The 25087-nt window shown below is 35.9% G+C and overlaps 1 protein-coding gene across 2 annotated transcripts in view; it reads right to left on the bottom strand.

The window, feature by feature from the left end:
* MPP7 (membrane palmitoylated protein 7) overlaps positions 1–25087 on the bottom strand; it is a 146022-nt gene that overhangs the window by 16816 nt on the left and 104119 nt on the right. For both annotated transcript variants that reach the window (XM_041408760.1, XM_041408761.1), the window contains exons 8-12: positions 19003–19084; positions 17854–17939; positions 15924–15998; positions 15124–15320; positions 14538–14602 (exon numbers count right to left, since the gene is read on the bottom strand). In XM_041408760.1, coding sequence (XP_041264694.1) covers positions 14538–14602; positions 15124–15320; positions 15924–15998; positions 17854–17939; positions 19003–19084 — 505 coding nt within the window. The remainder of the gene's footprint in view (positions 1–14537; positions 14603–15123; positions 15321–15923; positions 15999–17853; positions 17940–19002; positions 19085–25087) is intronic.

Raw genomic sequence — 25087 nt, forward strand, 5'->3', positions numbered from 1 at the left:
GCCACTGAAACTCATTGGTAAAATGAAAATAGTAATATTGTCCTGTGTATTAGGAAAGCTCAACAAGAAGTTCAACCAGAACTTAGACACTACATAAAATAAAATACACTAATTTAAAAGAACAAATGTGAAAAAAACATAGAAACCAGAGTAAGGCTGGCCTCTCTGCAGTATGCTGGTGAAGATCCTCTGTAAAACTACTGACCATTAAAAGTTTGTGGTATGCTGTTTGCTTCGGCACTTTATGACTATTTTCAATTTGAAAGTTTTTTAAACTGTTCCTCAAAATCCATCTGAATAGCCCATACAGAATCTCAAGAAAGTTTGCTTTAAATAGCATTCAAACCCAAGGAAAACACACAGTTCCAAGAGGAAGGATGTTTCAAGTATATTCAACACTTCTATGGTACTGCTCTGCATTCCTGAAAGCATCTTCATCGCTTGTCATCTGCCATTATATAGCCTCTCATATATGGCTTAACTTTACTGTGACCTAGAAGCTGTTTTATAGAAATGCTAATATATATTTTCTATTGAATGTCTGCATTTGTAATTGCATTTTATGTTGGGAACTATGACTGCACAAAAATATTAAGCTGAACTGAAACAATATTGTACTTTCAAGGAACAAAAACATTTATGAAAAGGCAAAAGATATTCTACTGTTTGCATGTTTTATAGTTTTGAAAACATAATATATTTAAATTAACAATAGAGCATCATTGAAAATACCGTGATGATTATTACAGAGAACCAAATCCAATACTAATATGTAACAGAAAAAGTTTCTATAAAATGATTCATGTTAAAAGTAAATTTCTACAAAGAACAAAAGGAAAATGTATTGCTTGCCTAGAATATTTGATAATATAAACCTTGATGAATATGAAAGGAGCTGCAGGCTAAACTGTCTGTGGAATATGGGTATCAGCAGAGATTAACCTTAGCTGCCAAGTATGCAGACTATAAAATAAAAGGGGAAAATTCTATCACTAAAGCGACATAATCTCCTGAGCACTGAGAAGCTTGCACCAGCTCACTGGTTACAGCTACACGTCTAGGAGCTTACTGAACATGCAAACCCATAAACTACTGCTGGAATGTAACAGATTTGGTGAAATAAGAGCAGGCTCTGGGAAGAAAATATTAAGAACAAATGTTCTCAAACTACTGATGTCTTCAAAACTTATGCTTCTCAATATGAAATAAAAAATCATTTTTAATAAACTTAATTAAGGCCCAAAAATCAAAGAGAAATCACTTAGATCTATAAGAATGAAAAAAAAACCACATTAGCATAAAAGTTTGATTATTCTTTTAACCATTAGCAGTATACATTTTGTCATTTCAGAACAACATCCTTACACTTACACAGAGAAATCCACTGAGGCCTCACACAGAATCCAAACTGAAAACACACAACGTGTGAACCTGCCTACCTTGCAATATTTTAAAAGGATGATGATGTAAATAGCTGTGCTTATTTACATTTAATGACATAATTCTGAAGAAGTAGATTGCAACTACGTTGTGTAAATTTCAGTCCAAATATACTAATAAAACCAGAAAGTTAATTTCTCAAATTCAGACAGACTACACTAACAGGAAATAATAAAATATAAATTCGTGCACGCTTCATAAATTCACAAGTAAGACTCCAGAATGCTATAAAGCACTTACATGGGCTTTTGTTATTTTCATTCATTAAAGTATGTGTTTAAATTACATATGTTCTTTGCTGAATTTAATTTCATCTTAAACAACTTCTATTTAATTGTAAATGCATTTAAGAGCACCCTTTGTATTCATATTACTGACAAACGTAAGTTTGGTACCATGGTCATTATCTAGGTTTGTATGAACATAATATTTTTACTAGATATTTCTGGATATTATTTTCCCTCCAAAATATTGGTATTCTTTTTACATTGGCTTGTATACTGAGGATTTCTATTGTTACACAGGAACTGCACAAACACAGAGCAGACTTCTTACTATGTTTGCTTCTGGACTGATTCCCAGCTTGCACATTTAGACAGGGTTAATAAAAATTTAGATTATGTCTGGATTTTAAAGATGAAACTGAGAATAGTAAACAGATGATATTCATCTATATTTATTGTATGTTCATAAAGGTTCAAGCACTGTAACCAGAATTGAAGCTTGGCAAAGGCAAACTCCTAACGTTTTCCTCAGCAATTCCTCAGGAAATTACAGCAGAAACATACGATACCATACCGTGGCTTAAATATTAGAATTTGGTGAAAAATCATTAAATTTATCTGAGTCACTTTAGAGGAGAGGGTTCAAATTAATAGCAATATAGCCCTGGATATAAAAGATGTGACCCAAAATGGTTCAGACATTCTGCCTTCTGAACACCCTCCTCCTGTGCTCCTCATGAGTACCTTGCATGTGTGTGAAGTATATCCTTTCAGAGAGGTTTGGGTGTTCACAGAGTAATCTGGTTCACAGATTGCAGTCCCAGAGCCATATATATGGTTTGTGAAACAAGGAGACACTGGAGTGCATGAGACAGTTTGAATTATAAATCACTGTGTCCTGTTACTGCACGCAAAAGAATGGTAACATCAGCTATCAAAAGCCTACCTGCTTGTTCTTAAGATAGGAAAATTGCAAACAAATGATTCTTAGTGAAGAGTTCCAAGGAACCTCGAATTTCTAAACCAGAAAGCTACTTGTTTTATTCACAATCAGTGAATATACTTGTGTGCTTACCCCAAAACTGGTCCTAACATTAGTTTTTCTGCCTTCTGACTCTCCTCTCTGACATCTCATTCCAAAACCACACACCCAGCATGAGATGGCTGAAGGTACCTCCTCTGGACTGCTGACAACATTCCACAACATGGAAGCTCTCAAGAAAGAAACCATTGCCTGAACTGTACTTAGCAATTCTGAATCATTTTTGTAAAGTTTTGCCTAAGTAAACTATAATGCATCTTGATAATTTTTTCTTTGCTTCTGGGATAACAGTAGCTTCTTCCTCAAGATGCCTCCTTCCGAAGATGGCCATGTCTTTTTGGTAACTATGGACCAAAATGTTTCAGTGAAAAAGGCTACAGTACCTAGAAAAGGTGGATTTTGTTTTGCTACCTTCATTCTCAAATAAAGCAGCGGCCCACTAAGATCTGATTGCAAAACCATGATAGTCTCAGCCTAAGAATTCATGCAGTATGTATTTACATACAGAAAGAAAAGACTGGGGGGTGGGGGGCGGTTCATGTTTCAAAGAAATTATTTGATAAGGAAAATGAATTTCATCTGGAATCACATCCAAATTATCATGTTCTGAGCATACCAAATATTTCAATACAATTACAACAATTCAACATGAACTTAGTTGATTACTTAACAAAACTACTCAGAAGTGTATTTTCAGCATGATCAGATAGTCACAAGTTCCACAAGCAGAGGATGGAATTATACCACACTTGGGTTTCGTAAACAGGTCAGTTCTTTCAATGATATACTTTGTGTGTGCCACATGTAGTTTATATACCACATTTAAAACCATTAAAGTGCAATGTGAAAACAACTCCAATTTACAGTATTGGTCTAGGATGTTTCAGTGAGCCCACTGGCTTGGAAATACGAAAGTACTTTGACAAGTTTCTCCCCACTCCTCTTATAGTAGGAGGATGAAAGTCTTGGGAAAAGGGCTTGTTGCCACAAAATCTGCTCCAGCCAGCCTTCAGCTGGCAGGAATTCTGGGCAGTTTCAACTAAAATATTTTTACATAGGTTTCAAAATGGCACAAATTAAAAAGTTGAAACATATCATGGAACATTCACCTTTTTTAAATGTTACTTTTGTTTGAAATTTGGAATCTTGAAAATGAAGCCAAAGGACTCCTGCCCCTCCTCTTCCCCATTCCCCGCAATGATACATTGAGCTCAGACCAGCTTTAAAGCTAAATTTAAGCTACTGAGTTATTATGACTGATATTTTGTAATGTGGAAAAAGAATTGGTGCCTGCAAATTTTCTCTGTATTCTTACTGAATCCTCCCAAAATGGTTAGAGAGACGTGTACAAAGAAAAAATGTGTACACAAAACTTGAATAAAACCTTGAGAGGATCTTTAAATAATTTTTCATGATATAGTAACCTTTTTGTTTTATTAAACACATAGCTTGCTTCATGTACTTTAAAAATTTTGACTTTAAGATCAAACCAGTATTTTATTAGCCTATGTTTAACCAGGTAAAGGAATACACTATATAAACCCTTTATGTCAAATCCAATGAGCCATGTTTAAAACCTTAATATTCATGCATTTGTCATGCAGAGTAAGGACATTTGTACACAGATTACCCCCAAAAGCAAAGTAGACACAGTAGCTCCAGGGAAAAGAAGCTGAAAGAAAGGAACAAAATTGTCTTTTGTAACCAATTGCTCACCTAGATAGGATCCACTGTTGTGACCAGTACATTCAGCATCTTCTGGACGAAGGGTAAAAGCATACAGAATAAGAGCCAAGAAATAAAGCAGAAAAGTTAGAAGCCCAGCAAAAAATACAGAAGAAATTATTTTTAAAATGACAACTGTACAAAGCACAGCATTAAAAAGCCTTCAATAAGCCATTTTCTTAAAAACATAAAACAATCTTTATTGTTTTATATTTTAGCTGGAGATATTCTTTGATTTTGCAGCATGCACACTGATCTTTTCACCTTTTCAAGCAAGAGTTGTGATGACAACAAACATTCTAAAAAAAATTCTAACATTGTATTATTCACATTTTATCAGTTAATAGAAAATATGCCACTTAAAAGAAAGTAAAATTATTTTATGTAAATCAAGCTTTTTTGTAAACTATACATTATCAAACTTTAGCTTTATGCTTTGGCTCACTGGATTAGACAGAAAGGTTTTTGATCAAAAACACATCCTCTTATTTAATATAAAATAGCTATAATGTATATTTTTACATGCCAGAGGCCCTTTGATCAAAAATATGAGCTACAGTTTCTAATGCTTTTATAAACAAAAGCCTCTTAAGTAAAAAAAAACCAAAAAAAACAAACCAAACAAAAAAACCGCAAGAGATCAGCTGCTATTACTTTAACATATGCTGCAAACATAACAATAACGGGCTACACTCAGAGGGAAACGCAGAGGGAAAACAGTAATGATGATACCACATAGATGAACCTTCTACCATCTCAGGAAAATTGTCAGTATTAGTTAGAAGCTCAGGATATCTCATGGCCATGTAATTAACTCAGAACCATCTCTCTCCATCCCAGCCCACCCAAGTGCTGCCAGTATTATTCTATCATACTGCTTTTCTATACATATCTTGCAGAAGTTCAAGAGAGAGAAAGAAGTTTAAAACAACAGTTCAAATTACTAATCATTAAATGAAGCAACTAGGAATATTCTGGTATTTTGATCTACTTTAAAACATTATTCAATGTATTTGGTGGCAATATAAAAGCATCATATATACAATATCTCCTAGAAACACTGGACCATATTCAATTTAATTCTAAACACATGTTCTCTAAATAAAATTATTGGGCTATTCAGGGAAACTTTTATACATGTACCTTCAATTTCCTCTGAGAAGCACAAAGGAGAAATAGGAAAGGAAATCATTAAATGGAGTGAAAACATAACTTAAGAAAGAAAAGTTAAATTGAAGAAGAAAAATGCACCTACCACACTCAACCGCTTCCTCATCTTAGAACAGCCAAAAAGACAAAGTATTATTGTTTAATACTTCATAAATAGGAAAAAATTCAGGTATGTAAGCTACTCTCAAATTCTCTTGACAGCACCTATTATATCGAGGCATATACCAACATACCAGTAGTGAGTTTAACTACACTCAGAAAAGCATGTAAAAAGACATTGAAATACTATGTGCACTTTAAATTCCCATATGTGATTCTTCTACTATTCATTTGGTAGAAATGACCTTACCCTGCTGTCATGGAAGATCTCTTTGGTATTAAATGCAAAGTTTGTTAGTTCAAATCAATGAGTCTTAACCTAGAATTTCTAAGAATCACTACCATAAACATGATCTCAGTATTTTTCTGCACTTACAATAAGAGCTGCCCTTTGAGATGGACTTTGAAAGGTTTTTTGGTTGTGGCTATTTTTCCTTTTTTTTTTTTTTTTTCGGAAAGCTTACAATTGCAGCTGAAAATACACTGGAAGTATTCACATACTCTTGTAATCTTTTCTCTGACATTATCCTAATGTAATAGATATACATAAGACTTTCTTCTTACCTGTAGTAAATAAATAAATTTCTGCTGCCTTGACAGTAGAAAACATACATTTTTGTATTCATCTTTGGGGTTATACAGAAAAGCAAGATAAATATAATGAATGCTTGTTCACAAAGATATTATATACTAAGGTTAAGATTTATAGAGAGATTTAACAATCTACCTCTCATTCAAATTTCCTTTAGAATGTGGATAAATAGGGTTAAAATATAATAATTTCAAAGACTTTCCATGAAGCATGTATTTTCTCAGAATGTGAAAAATTATTCAAGAGCTATTTTACAATATTTTATGCATAACTAATGTACAAAACAAAGGCTAGGTCAAAATTCTCCTGCATATATCATCACATGAAGAGCTCTTTTCATTTCATGTCATGAAACGGATTCTGACGCAGGAAAAATACTGTTTTGCACAATCATTTCTTGGTACCATTTTTCTTGAGGACTTACATTTTAAAATATTAATTTGGAAAACTTTTCTGAATCTTATTTAAAGTTTATTTCTATGGTCAAGGCGACCATATGGCTTAAGTTGGCTGGTAAGTCGTCTAAGGTGACCCCTTCTTGGTTGACCACATCTGGTGCCTTGAAAGAGTGTAGACAGTTTTGTGAGTTGAATGTGAAAGCACTGGATCAATTTTTCTCTCTTGAGCTTAAAAGCTCCCAGTTCTTGACAAATGGCCTAAAGCTGGATCTAGGATGGCAGGCTGGCTTCCAGGTACTAACTCTTTTCTCCTTCTCTGTGATGTACAACAAGTTTTTCTGTATTTCCATTTCTATGACTTTCAATAGACTGCAGTGTATCTCCTGAAAACAAGTCACTAATACTCAACGCCAATTCACAAAAATAGATTTTAAAAGTTTCTTGAATTCAACAAAGTTATTTGACTTAACTAATGAGTGTGCATTTTAAAATGCTGTCTGGTATTTTAACTGGTAACAGGTAAGCCCTCATTTATGAACATGAAAACCCAGATCAGGAGCAAAGGAGGTCGGTATGTGCACGTGGACAGAGTGGAGTTAAGAATCAGAACACTGAAAGGAATCCAGGCTTCTGGGCTACCCCTGCCAGGAAAGGGAACATGCTTATCCATAAATGAAAGACATTAGGATTCCCAAGTGAGTCAGCTGAATCCAGAAAGCACAAGCTGAGGTTTAATGTTGAGATAGAGGTATTCTGAGCTTCCTGTGTTTTGTTAAAAATCTTCCTTCTTAATACTGCTCTTAACTTTCTTGGGCTACTCTTAAGGTTGAAATAACAGTCTGTAATGAAAAGATCTTGGAAATCACTGGGTTTTCATAGCTTCATGCAGCTATAAACAGTCATCAACATGTAGCTCCCAGTTTGAACTTTACAAGGACCTTTACCAGAGCTATTGCCTGTCCCTGTTAAAGTCAGAGGTTACTTGCCAGGAAACTTCGTATTGTGATTCACTACTAAATACAGCTCTGTGCATCTGAAGCAGCTGTATGCATGAACCAAGTACGTGCCCAAGGTTCCAAAGTTTTGAGACATGAAGAACGGGGGTCAGTACAGTTTCACTAAAAGGAAGTGAGCTGAGAAAGGAAAGGTCTTCAGCTGGAAGGGACAAGTTAAAGACTAAAAGAGGTCAAAGTCTAAAGAGGAGGAAATCTGATGGGAAGTATGAAAATAAAAGCAATGACAAAATGAAAAAAACCCCAAACCCAAACCATAAGGCAACATGGAACAAATAAAACACTGAGAAACGAAGAAATACAAGCAATTAAATGTATTGTGGTAAGAAGGGAGAGGAAGTTCCAAAGAAAATAGTCATGAAACAGGTTTAGGAAATGACAACAAAGCTGTAACAAGACAAATGGGAAAAAAAAGAAATAGGAAACACAAGCACAATGGAAGCTTAGGTGGTTTTATTCATTTTAGAAAGATTTCAGCATAGCCAATAATGCTAAACTATAACAATGAAAACCAGTATCACATACACTGTGTTTTTATATGTATTTTAACTGAAATGTAATCAAGATCTGGTTTTTGGGGGCCTCACCTAAATTATACTACTTAGGAAGCTCAAAACCAGAGCCACTTCCAGGAACATTCTCAACTCTTTGGAACAGCCCAGCATCAGATTAAGATTTTTAGCTTTTGTTGACTTTCTTTCAAAAATATTTCCACCAAGCAATTTTACTTAAATGTTTCTTAATCTAAAATTTGATCCAGCAGCTCTTTTCTAGTTTCTTATCACAAACAAGTTGCATTATTCCTTAAACTATACTTTAGCAAGCAAGAAATTGTGATGTACAATAGTCAGCATTACAGTGAATATATTAAACACTCTTGATTTTTTAGTGATGAACAGTCCCACACAGCAATCAACATTTATACTGTTTTGCAGGTATTTATGCTCTGGAGTTTTGTAGATTGAATGATAAAGTATGTTAATGCAATAGGAAATTTAAAATGATCAAATTTAATTCTCTTATAAAACAATCAGATAACAGTATCTCTACGAAGATAATTTGGAAAATGAAGAAGGATAGTCTTGCAGTGAAGGACAGATCCATTTCCAGTTCTGTCTCATGTGAACTTGACTCAAATGTCATCCAGCTTCAGGTTTCCTTAATTTCTCTGTGGTAGCAGGAAGTTAAGATTTGTAAGGACAGGAGACTTCTGAATAAAAATGCTAATGTGCTAATTTAACTCTATAGGTCTGGTTTATTTTTTGTTTGTACTCGTAACTACCTGCAGGTGGGCAATCAAGTTTCAAATATGAACACAGAAAAATACTGAGAAGAAAGGCAGAGTTAAGATTGTGCAGCAATTACAACAAGCACAAAGAATTCTACTATACATTTAACCTAAATGTTTGGTCTTCAAATACAAGTAGTACAAAGCATTTATTCTTCTAGCCTGCTTAAATTTTTTTGTTGGCAGAACATAATCTTCAATTCAAAAGACACTCAACTATGGGTAAACTGGGTTACATCTTGTTTGAATGAACACCATTTGGCTGCAGTTAAGTCTTTCCTCTTGCTCACACAATGCCAATCACATCTCATAAATCAAAATTGAAAGTAAAATGGGTTTTAAGCCTTAGAAAAACTATATGATGATGGCTTTATCACAGTAAGTATTTACATTCAGCATTAAGTACACAGAACAAATGTATTTTCATGGAAAAGACATCTCTGAACAGCTCTGTCATATATGCTACATAAATATATTAAACTGTACACACAGGGTATGGGTATACACATATACATATGAACACAGTGCACAAGTTGACAGAGCTTACAGGCCATACCAGTATAAAATATAAAGTTACCAGTAATTTTCATCAGAGACAACACATACATAATGTAAGAATAAACACAGTAACCACTGTGAAAGCAAAATTATGCTGAAGGAGTATAATTTCTTGCCTGATTACTGCAGTTTATAACAACTGCAGAATAGTAAGTTATTTGGTTGTTATTCAAAGAATTTATTTCCTTAAAAAAAACAGGTTATCACTTTTGCCTACAAATTAAAGTAAGCTACACATGCAAGAATGACCAAACCTGTTGGCAATATCTATTGCAGTCAGAGCATGAGTAGTCTTTATATGGAAGTTAACAGAGTGGAAGCTATTAAACAAATAATTGTTCCCTGTACAAAGTCTCATGTCACTCCAATTTAGCCAGCATGCAGCAACAGGAGAACTCACATAGACAGCTCTGGCTGACAAGCTGTCCAAGCTAAAATGATCACCTAAAGCCAGGAATGCTGTTAGGTATTACTGAGGAATATCAGGTGAGCAGGTTTCCGTGGAGCTGGCATTCAGCAGTGGCTCACAAGCTCAGACACATGAAACCCAACTGCACGCAGGCAGACACATCTACAGAACCTCCCTTTGTATCCCAGAGAGTTCCCTCACACTCACTCAGGTACATGGGTCATTCACCATCCCAGCACATGCAGGGTTAGTCATACTCACACAACCTCATGCAACTCTGTTCCTTTACTTTCATTCCATTTTCCTACTTTTTTTCCTATGCTGCTTGTTCTTACAAGTTTTTTTTCCCGGTATCATTTCCCCACAGTATTAATGTACAAGACCGCTTTGTGCTGAAAAGTCATTGCTGTTAAGTATGGAAAAAAATTATGAAAATACTTCAGTGGTTTGTTATTCCTCCATCACTTCTGCACTAACCCTAAGCCTGGGAATTAACATATCAATCTTATCAGCAGGTCAGAACACCTAACAGCCACTTATCTCATGCATAAAATATTACTGTTGAACTTACTAAGATTTTTCTACCAACAATAGCAAAACAAATCAGGTCAGAGCTCTTGTCAGTAATTTTTGCATTCACTGTTTCAAAGACTTTTACAAAGTAAATATATGAGTATTTTATTTAAACAGAATCAACAAGCAACTGAATCACTGCACAAATAGTGACTATAGCAATGCTCTTGCATATTACTGTTAATTCTATTAATCTGAGGATTTCAAAGCCCATCCTCTGTGGGGTTTTGCTTAATGGGGTTTATGGGCAGCTTTTGTCCATGTGTTCTTCCATTGCCCTTGTTGCAATACTTTCTCCTTTCCTTCACCCTCAATACAAAATTTCAATTCCTCTCTTTTCCCTTTATATTTTTATTCCTACTTTTTCTATATTTTCCTCTTGTCAGCACAGGCTCCACCTACATTGCCAGTTTCCTTCATCTTCAGTCCCAGATACCATCAAAATGTGCATCTTCGCCATTTGCACATGAGAAAGTGTGATTTCAATATGGAATGTACAGTATTCTGCCCCCTCCTCCAGTGTACACATGACATGTGAAATGCTTTTCACTTTAAGTGGTACAATGTGAGAATTATTCTGTTTTATCTTTCAAGGAAAGGGTTAAATGCTGGGAAAGGCATATGTATTTGCACACAGACACAGTTAACAGTTAACTTGGCTATTAAAGTGAAAATAAGAATTGGCATTTCCATTAAAAACCGATCCTTTTAATAACTTAGAACTAGATTGGGTTTGTTTATTTCAGTGCAGATAATTCTTGCAGAAAAAGTTTTGTAGAAAGTATTTTTCACTCCTTCCTTAATACGGGTATGATACAATCGTCACCAAAAAAGCCCACTTTTATTTTGCTTCCAAATGTATGACACACAAATATGTGTAAAGATTAGCAACTACAGGCATTGCTATGCTCTAAAGAGTGAAAAATTCAAAACAGCAAACAAAAAGAAGGCATCCCAGAAGTAATTCAATCCATCTCCTTTCAGCTTTTGAAACAACTTAATTATCAAAGCAAAAACAGTTGTTGACTGTTTCAGAGAGCTCTTTGTATAGATAAATATAACAGTCCTTTCCAGATCCAGGACTGGCTTGAGAAGAAAGAAAAAAAAAAGAAGTTATAGGATACTTCTTGCATATTATATGATTTTATCTGATTTTTAGATTAATTTTCAAGTAGAAGGACACTGTCACCCAGGAATCCCACCTAAGAAATCAGAGCTGACTTTTTCTGGGCCTTCAAGAAAACAGAGTATTTTTCCTTAGTTCTCCCTATTAAAACCAAAGGTATGTATTAAGGTTTTTTCCTCATTACAAAACTTGGGATTTGTGGAATGAGTTGTCTGAACAGAGCAGACCAACAACCACGGCTGCATACCAAGTGTCAAGAATGCTTCCTAGTGCAATTCCCAGTCCTGTCAGGAAAGGGACTTCTCTCAGCAGCTTTCCTGAAATCAACAGGTTTTCATCTTTTTTGTAAGGCATAATAATATCAACTGGCAAATTGCCCTTTCTTCTCCAAACTGCTAAGAAATTTCAGGTCACACGACTGGAGAGGAACCACTGCACCACTGCAACAGCAACCAGCCTCTCAATATACAGCAAGTTCAGGATGATCTACAGAACATGTCTCCCCACATAATTACCCTTCCAAGCACTGGAAAACCCTATATTAAGATGAAGGATTAAAAAACAAACCTGAAGAAACCAAGCATTATCAATTTCCCACCTTCACGCATGGGCTAAAAGAAAAAAAAAAAAACTGAACCCAGCAGTTCTTTCCAATTTTCTGTTCTCTGTGTCACCTTCCTTACATGTTTCTGGTGCTGTCAGATAGCTGTTTGTTCAGCTGAGCAATGCATGATTTTCCAGCATCTCCCAGTTTTGGCAAGATGATTGCTGTACACAAATAGAGACACGGCCTCTGTATCTCACAGCTTCACTGCTATGCTTGGTAACACAAAAAAAGCTGATTAACTTTAGAAAGATCACAAAGGTGCAGAGTTTCCCAGCAGAATTTTCTTGAAAATCCAAGCAAGTAGATGGTTTTTCGGAGAGCAATTTGAGCAACAAATTGAGATCCTAGACACAATGTTTTTTTTCTACTGCTAAATTCTGATCTTTAAAATGTCTTCTCTACAAAGAATCTGAATTCCCTCCCAACACTAAAAACATGTTTAGTCTTTGAATGAAGGGATAAATCTCTACTCAGAATAGCATTTCCCCTATTCCAATGAAAATCTGGTAGATATAGCAGATTGTCTTAAGAAAAAAGGAAGAGAGAGAATGACAAACCTATATTACTCTGCAGTATTTCCTCCTTCAAGAGGCACCACTGCCTTCTAGATGGTATTTAGCTGAGACGCTTTGTTCAAAGTAATTCCAAGAGAGAACAGTAACAGGAATACTGCTTGACCCTCATGCTCTGTCATATTTTAAAGGCAGGGGGAGGAAGACAGGAATTTTTCTCCCTGTTCAAGCTAGTTAAGGCAGTCAGTGGAAAAAGCAGAGACAACAGTAGGCACTGTACTCTGGGTCTTCTTTGGGTTGTAATTTTGGCAATTCCCAATCAAGTTCAGGCTGCCTATTTGGAAGGGTGAGATGCATCTTGTAAAACCTTTCACCTGAAGGTCACTAGAAAGATGCAGTCCATTATAAAAGGGTTCATGCGGTGTTGCTGCAGCAGCTGATTTACCTCTTCAAAAGCACCAGTGCCACCTTACTTGAAGGCTCTTGTTGAGTGTATTATCCAGATTCAAGAACAGTGGGCAGAGAGAAATAGCTATACCCTGGGATCAGACACTTTTCCAAAACTGGGGCAGAGCAACTTGACCTAGAACCTAGAAAAACAACAGATTTACTACAAGCTGATAAAGCTCCTCTTGTTTCTAAGATCTATGTAAATAGAAAAGCTGTAGTGCAATTGTAATGTCTATTTACTGTAATTACAATGCTAGCAAGGGCTTTGGAGTTAACAACAGCATTAGGGCACACAATCAAAGAGTGAAATGGAATGAAAGATAGAAAATGAAGATTATCAGAAAAATAACTGTTATTGTCAAGCTTCAGAACACAACAACCATAGCAAGAAGTTAGGAAAATTGCAACAGAAACCTTGGCGAGGAGTTTTAAAGTTAAAAGCATTTAGTTTGGCACTTAATGTGCCAGCATCCACTGTCTGCCATAGTATCCATACGTTTTCTTTCATTGTTAGATAATGAAAGGTGGTCGGAAATATTAGACCGCTTTCTGAATACTTTTAGTTGAACTCACAATCTTGTTTGTATTTAAGATTTAGATCCTGCTGTAGCATGATAGTTTCTTACATTGCTCACTTTGTTATGAGCCTGCACAACTAAAAGAAATAACAGGTCAAGTAAAATATGCAATAATACTTAAAACAGATGTTGATGTAAATTCCAGTGAAGAAAAATATTTGTTGCAATGTATGTGCTTTCTTAGAGGTTATTTTTCTTATATTGTGTGATTACTATATTTAAAAACAGACTTTAAGGATGAGTTTGTTTAAAAAGCAGTAAGAAGTGATTCTGTGAATGTGTATCAATGAACTGAATGTTCTGACTTTTAAAAAATTCTACTGCTTCGTGGGACACAAAAAATTATCAACTATATGGGGGAGAAAGGGAGAGACTATCAGACCTTTCATCTTACTCTATAAATTTCACTGTGTTGATGCAGTCCAAATTATATAAACTGTTGAGCCAATTCTGCACTGTTTCAACAGGAAAAGAATATTCTTCAACCTTTGAAATATTACATATCAAAATATTAATTGTGGTCAGTACTTCAAAAACAAAATCAGAGGTCTGGGAATGTTTCTAGCTTCTTTTAAAGCTTTTAACGACATTATTTACATTTATTTTCCTACTGATACAATGGATCAAGAGGCTGTTGTGCCTGGAAGAAATGCATCCTGTAGGTGAAACAAACTGCTATTTTATAAGGTTAGAGATGTGGAGTATTATTTCTATTCCAGCTTAACAGACTTACATGATTTTCTGTTGGAAATTTTCAGTGGCTGAACCTGCACTTCTGGTCTTCTTAATGCAAATCTCCTATAAAATGGGAGGTGGTGGGGAAAAGACACAAGCTCCTCAGTTTTCACTGCAGATTTGGGATTAATAAACACTTAATATCATGAGACTATTGCAAAATATGCAGAAGATTTTATAAGAAATTAACTTAAAACAATGCAATTTATTCACAACCTAAAAAAAATTAAATCTTGCCTAAAATTTTTGTAAGCTCTCCAAAACCTGCTGCAGTTCTTATTCCTGCATAGTACATCAGTGTGAATGCAGATACTGATGTGCTATTTTCCATATGTTTTTTCTTTCAGTCTGGATCAGTGTAATCCTATCAGTTTTTGTCATTATTAATTCTAGCCAGAGAAATAAGGAAACCCAGAGTATGTCAGCAACATGTTTCCAAATTAGTTGTCCTGCTGCAAATGCACATTTATTGTACCCATGTAATCTATGAGCACTACACATGCCAACAATGTTGGCACATGCCAAGAGACATGCCAAGTCTCTTACTGCAAAAAATAACGGAATTATGCTTCTCAGTAGCTCACCTCTCCTGGAAATGCTTTGAAGGGATCAAGCCTGCTCTGGGATTGGCATCACCTTCATGTTTGGCTTGCCACCAGGTTGCATCATCCTGGCTCATGATCTGAAGGATATCTCCTTTTCTGAAGGCAAGTCCAGCTTCTTTACAAGGAATTGCTTTATCTTCATTAGGATCATAGTCAAATAAGGCTCTGATAAACATCTGGAACAAATAGTGTTTGATCTTTAGAATCAAATACTAAATACAATCCAAAGGTATCTTCCTCTTCTGTTTTTACTGTTCAACCACTGAAATAAATAATGTAAATATTTACTTCTGCAAAACATCCTTATGGATGTCTAGCATTGGAAGTTCATATGGGAATGTTCAACTCATTGCTTCTGCAACTGCAGTGTCAGTGGAGCAAAGGCTCTGTGACTCAAGGCAAGCAGGACTTGGCAGGTGCAGTGTGCCCACATGAGGAAGAGAGGAGAACATACTGTTAAAGCATGGTGCTATCAAGTGTCTTCTACCTAGTGAACGATGGAAGGAGTACTTGGAACCAAGCCAGGTCCTTGCAGAAGGTGGAAGATTACCTGTCAACTACACAGCTGAGAGTTCAAGCTCAAGAACCACGTTACACCCACTCATAAATTTAGCACCTGTGTATTGAAGTGTACAGTGTGCTGGCATGTACAGTACTGTCACATTACAAAAGTTGAGTCCACAGGTATAAATCACATTATTGGTTCTGTCATCCAAGCAAAAAATACATATTCTCAGCATAACAGTTACTGCCATGGCTTCTGAAATAGTCTTGCTTACCTTGCCTTCCTTCATTGGCATTTCTTCCTTCACACTGGGTATAATTTTAAATGTAATGGCTCCTTGAGACTGAGCCTGGTGAACATTTGAAAAGAAAATGCACTTAGAATTAAGCTAATATTTCAAAGACATCTTAGAAGATAAAGAAATTCAACTGAATTTAAAAGAACATGAGTCTATCCTCTCCCAAGCATGATGGAGTTTGACCACTTCATTTAACCAAACTTTGTATTACAAAAATTAAAATACCCACTTAAAATGCCTGGGTTCATTTGCTTCTCTGGGGGGGGCAGATGGACTGTTAAAAACTGTGACCTGCACGGTTCAGAGGTCCCATTTCTGTACTGAAGGCAGGAGAAAATGCTACAGCTTAAATGTATGCACATTAGAAGCAACTGCTGGCCTCCTGGCACAGTTTGGACATCCCTGGAAAAATCAAACTAACATTTCATTTTTCAAAAAAAATTTATAGAAAAATTTGAACAGGCTTGTGCCATATTTATCATATAGAGCTATTAGGGGTGGGATTTATTCGCTTGGCAACTTTAAGAAACTAGAAAAGCAAAACATATTTGAATAGACGACGTGTACTAAATGGAAAAAAAGCCCTCCGCTATAAATCTTAAAACAAGTTAGCCATCAGCAACCACCTCATCCATTCATCTTTCCCTATATCCCACTTAAAGTGTGTCTGGCTGCATTTGACTTATTAACCACAGTATATTCCCACTGCCTCAGTGACATTTTGCTATTGAAGGAAGTGCTAATCAGTTGGAGGCTCTGCTACTATTGCATGCAGCCGACAAGTTTCATAAAACGAGCAGAGTGCAACAGCCAGCCAACGACTTAAGCAAAATGGAAACAGGCCTGTCCACTACCAAGCGAGACATTCTTCCGCCGCGCGTCTGCGATCCAAGGCTCACTGCTTGACAGGCAGCAGCCAAGGTCTTATTTCACCCGCCCTAGGACTGGAATCAATAATTTTGTTACTTTTGAAACAAGCTCTAACTAGCTTTTGATGTTTATACGGTACCTCAAAAAGGTAAATGGGGAAATTGTTCACACCTTTTCTAGTGGTATTTTGTTTCTAGACATTTTAAATTATTAATTTTTGAAGGAAACTATGGTTCTGCAGGGAACATGAAGCCATAAAGCAAGAATGAATATCAGCAGGCTAGCACTTGAATGATCTTGGTTCCTGAACAAAAACTGTGAGACAGCTGCTCAATTCAGCAGGACAGCAAGGTATTTATGTATATGGAAAACCATACAGCATGAACAATGAAATGAACAATGAAGCTATCATGACCCTCATCAATGTCTTTGAAGTAAAAAGAAAATATTAAATAAATAAATAAATTCAGAAATATTAAATATTTCTGAAAAGTCTAAATTCCTAATTTGCAATAATGTTTCAATAATGAGAAATCAAGCTGGCTTTAGAGACTGTGCAGTTTAGATGAGAGTAGACAGAATAATATATACGGCTATATACTGTAAATCAATGTCATATAAAATCTTCATATACCAGTTATACAGTCTATCTAGTTCCTGTACTATTAATTGTCACAGGGAGTGACAATGAGTTATTAATGAGTTATTAATGAATACATTTAAAATAGTTCAAATTCAACAGATTATGGTAGGCCTTAAAAACAAACTGTGGATTATGAACTGAAGTCTGCAACACTCTGCAACATATTTATGGCAATATTACAGTCTTTAACTCTTCACAAGTAATCTATAATTGTATATATATGTAATGCATGGGAAATCACTCTATGAGAAATGACAGGTTTTTAAATGATGGCACTGGAAGAAAAGCCATTATAGTAGAATACACTTTTTTCTAAGAAATATACTAGTAATCATAAGCCTCATTACTTTTTCCTAACTCTCCTAAATTAATTTTAAAATGTTTGGTATTTACCAAAATCTGTATTATTTCTTCAGGCTTTTTATCATCTACGGGAATCCCATTGACTTCCCTCAGTTCATCACCAACATGAATAAGCCCTACAGAAGAAAAAGAGAAGTTGCGAAACGGTAGCTTTGTATTACACAAAAAGTGCCATTAACATTCAGCTTGTTTCTCCCTTGTTCATATACATTAAGCTCCAATTTTCATACACTTTAAGCTCTAAGACAAAAACAGGAATATACGGTGAACATAACAGCTACTGTCCTCAGACAAATTTGATAAGGTGGTTGGTTAACTCACCTTCCTGTCTTCCTCCTAAAAATTAGTACCACCTTCTCTACAACTTTTCCAGACTTTCATGCAGATGTTTCAAAAATATCTATGCCAATTCTTTTTCAACTCTTTTTAAACTCTACTACTTTCTTACTGCTACACAGGTACAAATAGTGCAAAGAGCACTAAGGGAATGTTAATTTGTGGCACAAATGTTTGCTAAGCTATCTATCTATCTATCTATCTATCTATCTATCTATCTATATCTAGATTTACTCATTTACTCCATTACTGCATTTAAGGATGAAGCACAACTCTCCTAGATTTTCTTCAGTGAAAAGAGACACCTAAATGTATGATTCAGAACTTCTTGCTTAGGTTTTTGCAGACACTGAGCATCCCAAACTAAACAAGGATGTGCTGCAGTATTAAGAACTACCAGCTGAAACTCCAAATGGATGTCCTAATTAAAAAAAAAAAAGTCAAGTTTCTCCATCAGCAGGTTGGCATATGCCATCATAGAATGATTCTTGGGGTGTCTGACACAGGGACAGGAGTAGGACTTGATGATCTTGATGCATCCCTTCCAACTCAGCATATTCCATGATTTATAAACAGCTGACATCAATTGGAAACAAGTAATTATATATATATATATATATAAACCCCTCTGTATGCACTAACTCAAAGGTACCTTGCTGCAACTGAAATGGGGAAAACAAGCAGCATACTCTCAGCAGTATTGAAATATCACTTTGGAAAACTGTTCAGAGCCCAAATACTTGTGTTTGTGATAGCGATGTATTTAATTTCTACAAAATATGCCACTTTATCTCATCTTGTTCTGAGCTCTTGGATGGCTAATGCTAAACAGCAACACCTTACCACTTCTATCTGCAGCTCCTCCACGCATTATCCTGGCCACCACAATGGCACCAGTATGTTCATCCCTTTTAATAGTAGCTCCCTTGGATTTAAAAAAAAAAAAAAAAAAAAAAAGTTATTTGGTTAGTCTCAGCATAATTTTAATATACTACACTAAAAAACATTTGGTACATAAAACTGCAAAAAGCTGACATGTTAATATGTGATTAAGCCATAAATGATACTTGCTTATGAAAAGAATATAGAAAATGTTGCTCTATTTCTGTCCTCTTAAAATGTGTCTTCTTTTTCAATCAGAAGTAACTCATGCATTCTATGAGTACACAGGTTTATAGAAAAAAGGACAATGATGGAAAAAGCTTTTCAATTCAATGGCAACTGCAACATAGCTTACTTGAGACTGCTACTAAAATTGAAACTAAACTACTGCTTCAAATTCATAAATTCTTGTTCCTACATTAAAATAGGTTATACTACATAGTTCCTACATTAAAATAGGCTACACAGGTACAGAAGGTATATCACTGTTCATAGTTGTTGCACTTTATGCTCAGAACTCACTGTGTACCACTGTCCTTTACACTGTTATCAATAAACAAACACACATCTGAGAAGTGCCCTGAATGTTTGGGCTCTCCTTGAATACTCACAGGACAGAAATGCAGAGGAAGGGAATATTTCCTGAGTTAGTCATGGCTGTTTTCACACATTACACACAGACAGCACAGGGCACTGAGGTGAAATGACATAGTGTAGTTAAATTTCTAATGAACAGCTGTCTAATGATGAGAAAAATGCCTTTGTAACAAGAACTGTGAGGGTGCAGTGCAAAGAGGCACAAGGTGATGGGGAAGCAGCAGGCAGCAGCAGTGCCAAGTGAGAAGGGACACGGAAGTGCAGAGCTGCTGCCTCCGCTGCAGTGCCAGCCCTTTCAGGCAGAACCAGGGGAGCCAGGGAGGAAATGCTGGCCCTGTTCTGGGAGACAGAACTACAATGGGGATTTTAACTAGGTAAGTCATACTACATAACCACCCCCAAAAAGGTTACTTAATCCAGTATTTTTAAAAAACAACAGGGAAAAAAAAAAGCATGCCTCATCCATCTGGTTTTTAACTGCACGTGGTTACTTTCCCATATTAATCTAGTTAGTTACCTGCAATAGCTCTAACTTTGTTAATGAACAGAGATATTAAGGATTCTGTCAGGCAAGTCAACTTTCTTAAAATTTCCATATTTGCAGTTAGTGAATGAACAGTATTACTTCACCTCTGAGTGCTACATGCACTCTGCCATCACTGGTTAAAATTTCCTTCCATCTGAGAAGTGTTGTGCTTGGAGTAAGGTACATAAGTACTCTTTAAGGAAGTTCCTTGAATAATTTAATGGCTTTTATAGCTACCTTGCTGTATTTGTTTAGAATAAATATGAACATCATATTTATCACTACTTCAATTTTTAAGTGTTTCATGAACATAAAGCTGAAAATTGTACAAATAACAGAGCTGAGATTTTTCTACAGTTAGCAATTTCACTGACTGTAAATAAACTTGCTTCCCTCTACTTCTAAGATGGAAATACAGCACAAGTCACAAAGACAAAAAATGGGAGACTAATTTATATTTTTATATGCAAGTTGCATTTATTGCAAATATAGAAAAATTAAAACCGTCACCCTTCACTTTGGCTGAAACTTCAACAGCAGCCAGCACTCCAAAGCAAAACTGATGTGCTGTGTTTGTGCATTTCATTTTACATTCTAAATTTATTACTATGAAATTCTATCTATAAATAAACTAAATCTGCAATTTGCCAGCCTTATTCTTATGTATTGTTTATTACACAATTATATCAGCATGCACTTGTTTGCATTACAGTTTCAAATTAGTCTGAGAGTTTCAAATATAAAGATTTAGCTGCAGCTAATCTCACTTAAAAAACTCATTACTAGACTTCTGTGGAAAAGAATTGCATACCATTAGGAATTTATTAAACAGCCTTAAGCCCCCTAGCTTATATCTCAATATTAAGTTCTGACCTTCCAGCAACAGCTGCTAATTTGAAATTTATAATAATACCTGCAATGCTCTAGCTATTTTAAAGTAAAAATGATTTTATTGTTTTTTTTCCTGAATATATCCATCAAGAAGCAAAAGAGCAGCATTAGGATGCTAGAGGCAAATATAAACATGGGATATTTCCACTACACTGTCCATACAAAACAGGCTCTCCTAATTAATTAAGGAAAAAGCCTTCATAGGAAGGGCTGTTTGCCTTTTACCTAGAAGTAAACACCATGAAATGCCACCAAATTCAAAAGGCAAGTAAGGTCTGGCAGGCCTCCCCTGTGATCACCCACCACCCCAGCCCCACGCTGATGTCTGGAAGTGGTAGTTCATTTTCCTGGGCTCTTTAGACAGATGCTAGAAAAACACTTGTGTGCAATCAAAGACCACACTATTGACCCAGACAGCATCTGGAACTAACAATAAGGCTCTTGTCCAAGTGGAACAGTCACTTCATGCTCTATGATTAGTGATTATCTAGTGATTATCACTACTGGCACAAAATGAATTTTCCTAGCATAGATTAACTGATCCGAAAGATGGCCCCACAAAGGTAACGGGAATTCTCATACAAAGGACAAAAACAAGTTCAAAATGACAAGAAAATTATTTAACCCAAGTTTGCTTGCTGTCAGTATCTCCTCTGTGGCAAACCCAAAGTGTATGGGCAGGTCCATGAAAAACACTATTTGAGTTTATGTATTTGTACCTTTAGTACACAATTTTAAAAGGCGGTTCTATAAATTCCACTTTCCTCACAATTTAGAACTCTTAAATCATCAAACACAAGTGGATTTCTTTTTGAAAACCTGAAGAGCTGATTTTCTGAAAAAGCAGCTTCTCTTGTACTGCTGCCAGCCCTGCTTAAACTACGAGGTATATATAATCTGGCAAGAAATTCTCCTTATAAGATGTTCAGCTCCAGTACTTTCAGTGCAGTGCAGCTCCTCATTTAGGGCTTTAAAAATGGAAGAAGGTTAGACTGGACCTTGAGAGCTGGAAAATATTTTCAGTGTTGTGAGCCAAAAGTGTAAGTTACCCTAAATGAGACATATACAGATGTAATAGCATAGCTCAGTTTAAAATACTTCTAAAGGGAAAAATAAGGAGTTTGGGAGCCATATGGTGATCAGACTAAGAAAATGCTTAAAGGTATACCATACAAAAGCACTAAAAATAATACAAGCTCCTTCAGCAAGCATTTTCCACCATTTTTAGTTGCTTTACCCACCCCCCCCACCCCATTTTTAATGTAGCATCACTCATGGGTAAGCATTGCTCAGGGCTTCACAGATGTGACTTTTATTAGTTCATCCATTTATCTGCTGGTTCCAGAATATAAACATTTTAAGTCTTTATTTTTTAAAGAAAGAAAAACTAGCCTGTAAAATAAATTACTAACAAGAGAATTTGAAACATCAGTAATAATGTTGCATATGTCTCTTAAACAAAAGCACATGCAGATGACAAATGCAAATAAATATTCCAATAAGCCTTATTTTAATTCATTCTCTATTGAAAGTGCAAATACAAGTATCAGTTACCTACCTTACAGTGAGGAGTTATTTAAAAGTTAATGTACACTTATATGTAGACTAAAGATAACCCTACATCCAAATCCCACCAAAATCCCACCAAAAAACCAGCTAGGTTCATCCACTATTGTGAACTCAGCTACAGGGACTAAGAATGTGAGGTAGATGAAAGCTGTTACATCTGAACACATAAACAACTCCTTTAAATCACCAAAATTCATTTCAACCAAGTTCAGCTATGGAAATCAGGTACATAGTTCAATTTAGGTGTCCAGGCTACTTCTGTAGCTCTGGAGACTGAATCATCCTTTCATTAAGCCAAGAATTTTAAACAGATGGATGCATGGGTCATCCTCTGGAACTGCCTTGACTATAGACATGGCATGGCATAAAACTTAAGTCTTCAAATGACCAGATCTATGTGAAATGAATTTTTGTGACAAAGAAGCAACCATCTTAATGTGAAGAAGCACCCTATGCAGAGTACCAGCTGTAACAAACCTGGAGTATTACATTTGGAAGCTGGCAGTAATAGGAGCCCAGGTGCTGAACCCCTGGTAGTGTGGTTATTCATCTCAGATATCAGGAATGCTAACTACGAACAGGGCTGTGGCTGATAAAGTCTTGGAGAGGTAGGCATAAGTAAAAACTCTCCAAGCTCTCTGATAAAAAGTCCAGTCACAGACAGGTGAATTTCGGATTGTCTCCAAAAAGAGATGTTTCTACTTCTCTTTATGTAAGGTTCAGAGATGTTCCAAATTTCTTTGTTAAAACAAAACATCCTAAGACAGTTTCACCTCGCTTGAGGGAGAAACTGCTGGAACAGTATTTGCTAACAGAGCATTAAAAAAGCCCCAAACCCAATACTGTGGGGAAGGATTAACAAAAAGTTTAAAACACCTCTCTCAAAAAACTGGGGGAAAGTTCAGCACTGACTTCTGAATTGACGAAATCTGGCAAACAGAAGGCCCTCCTACAAACCATGTGTTTCTCTCTCTTGAAATGATTACTCCTGGGAACTCAGGCTTCATCAATATATGATTAACCCCAGCTAAGGACTTTGGTGAGGTGCTTAACTCAGAGAAAAGCACGAACAGGAGCACAAGAGGAAACGTGGTGCAGTTTTATATAGAAATGGTCACTAGGTTTATTCCAAAGAAGTTAAGAGAGTGCCTAATTGCTTCACAGTGAGTACTGCTGAAAATCATCCAAAGGAAATGCAATTCAGAATGTCCAGGGTTGTGGCTTTGCAGGAAAACAATCTCTACTACTTGGGTGCAAATAGATTATGAGCCTGTGCCTGGAGTGGAAGAAAAGTTTAAAGAGCTCAGTATCTTCAAGTCAAGAAATGAGATGATCTCTATCCAAGTAAAAATATTGTACAGTACCTCCAATCTCAAGCTCAGTTGCTTCTAAAAGTAGAATCCTGATATAATGTTGCAAATGGAAGTCAGACTTTGTGACTCGAGAATGAATCGATTAACAGAACAAGCAGAGATTCTTTGATCTCTACTAAGAATATCCAAGACTTCAGAGCAAGCTCTGAAGGAAAAGCCATTAAAAATACATGGAAATAAATAGTAAATGAAATTATAATTAGTTTAGTAAACACAGATCATGGTGTATCTTCCTTTAGAAAAATAACTTTGGGAAGCATAAACACAGAAGATCTAATATACATAGTATAAGCCTGTCTTCAGTTATTCTGCCATGCTGCATTTCAGTAAGACCTTATCTGAATTACTACCCATGTTTCTTCTCATCCCCACCTAAGGGAAAAAAATCTAGAGAAGACAAAGACAAAAACAATAGGTTTGTTATGTATTGTGGTAATGGTGTCATAATAAGTCTCTATAAATCTGACACAAAGAAATTAATGTTTGACGTGAACATGAATGATGTTAAAATGGATTGACAGTACATTATGGAAGAGGAGGAGGACACAGTACTCTATTCTTTGAATTCTTTTTGGAGAACAAGGAACAGGACTCACCATAAGTTCTTCTCTAACAAAAATAAAACATCAAGATAGGCTCAGGATCTAGAAAGATCACAAATACAGTTTTCCTACACAGGTAAAGTAAAACTTTAGAAATACTGGAGACTCCACATATCCAGTTAGTATGCTCCAGTGCTGGACTTCCGAACTAAAGGACTACTGTTAATTCTTAGTCTAAACCTCCCAGGGCTGCACCTTGTGACCACTGCCCTGTGTTTTAGAATCTTTCACTGCTGAGGAGTTTGACTTTATTGTCTTTGTGAGCTCCCCACCCTCAAGTACTTGAACACTTCAATTAGCTTCCACCCTTTGCCTCTTCCTAATAAAAGGTCTACAACAGATTCCATTGTAAGGCTGTTTTCACATTGGCAAATAAACAAAACTGTCTTAAACTAGAGAAATTAGTTTGCTCACGTTTTATATTTTCCACGGCTGCTGTCGTGTCTAGTAAAAGATCTAAAACCTCTTCTCTGTTACCTCTGTAACAC

This window comes from Onychostruthus taczanowskii, unplaced genomic scaffold (assembly GCF_017590055.1).
Source record: "Onychostruthus taczanowskii isolate IOZ18803 unplaced genomic scaffold, ASM1759005v1 scaffold3, whole genome shotgun sequence".
NCBI classification, from domain to species: Eukaryota; Metazoa; Chordata; class Aves; order Passeriformes; family Passeridae; genus Onychostruthus; species Onychostruthus taczanowskii.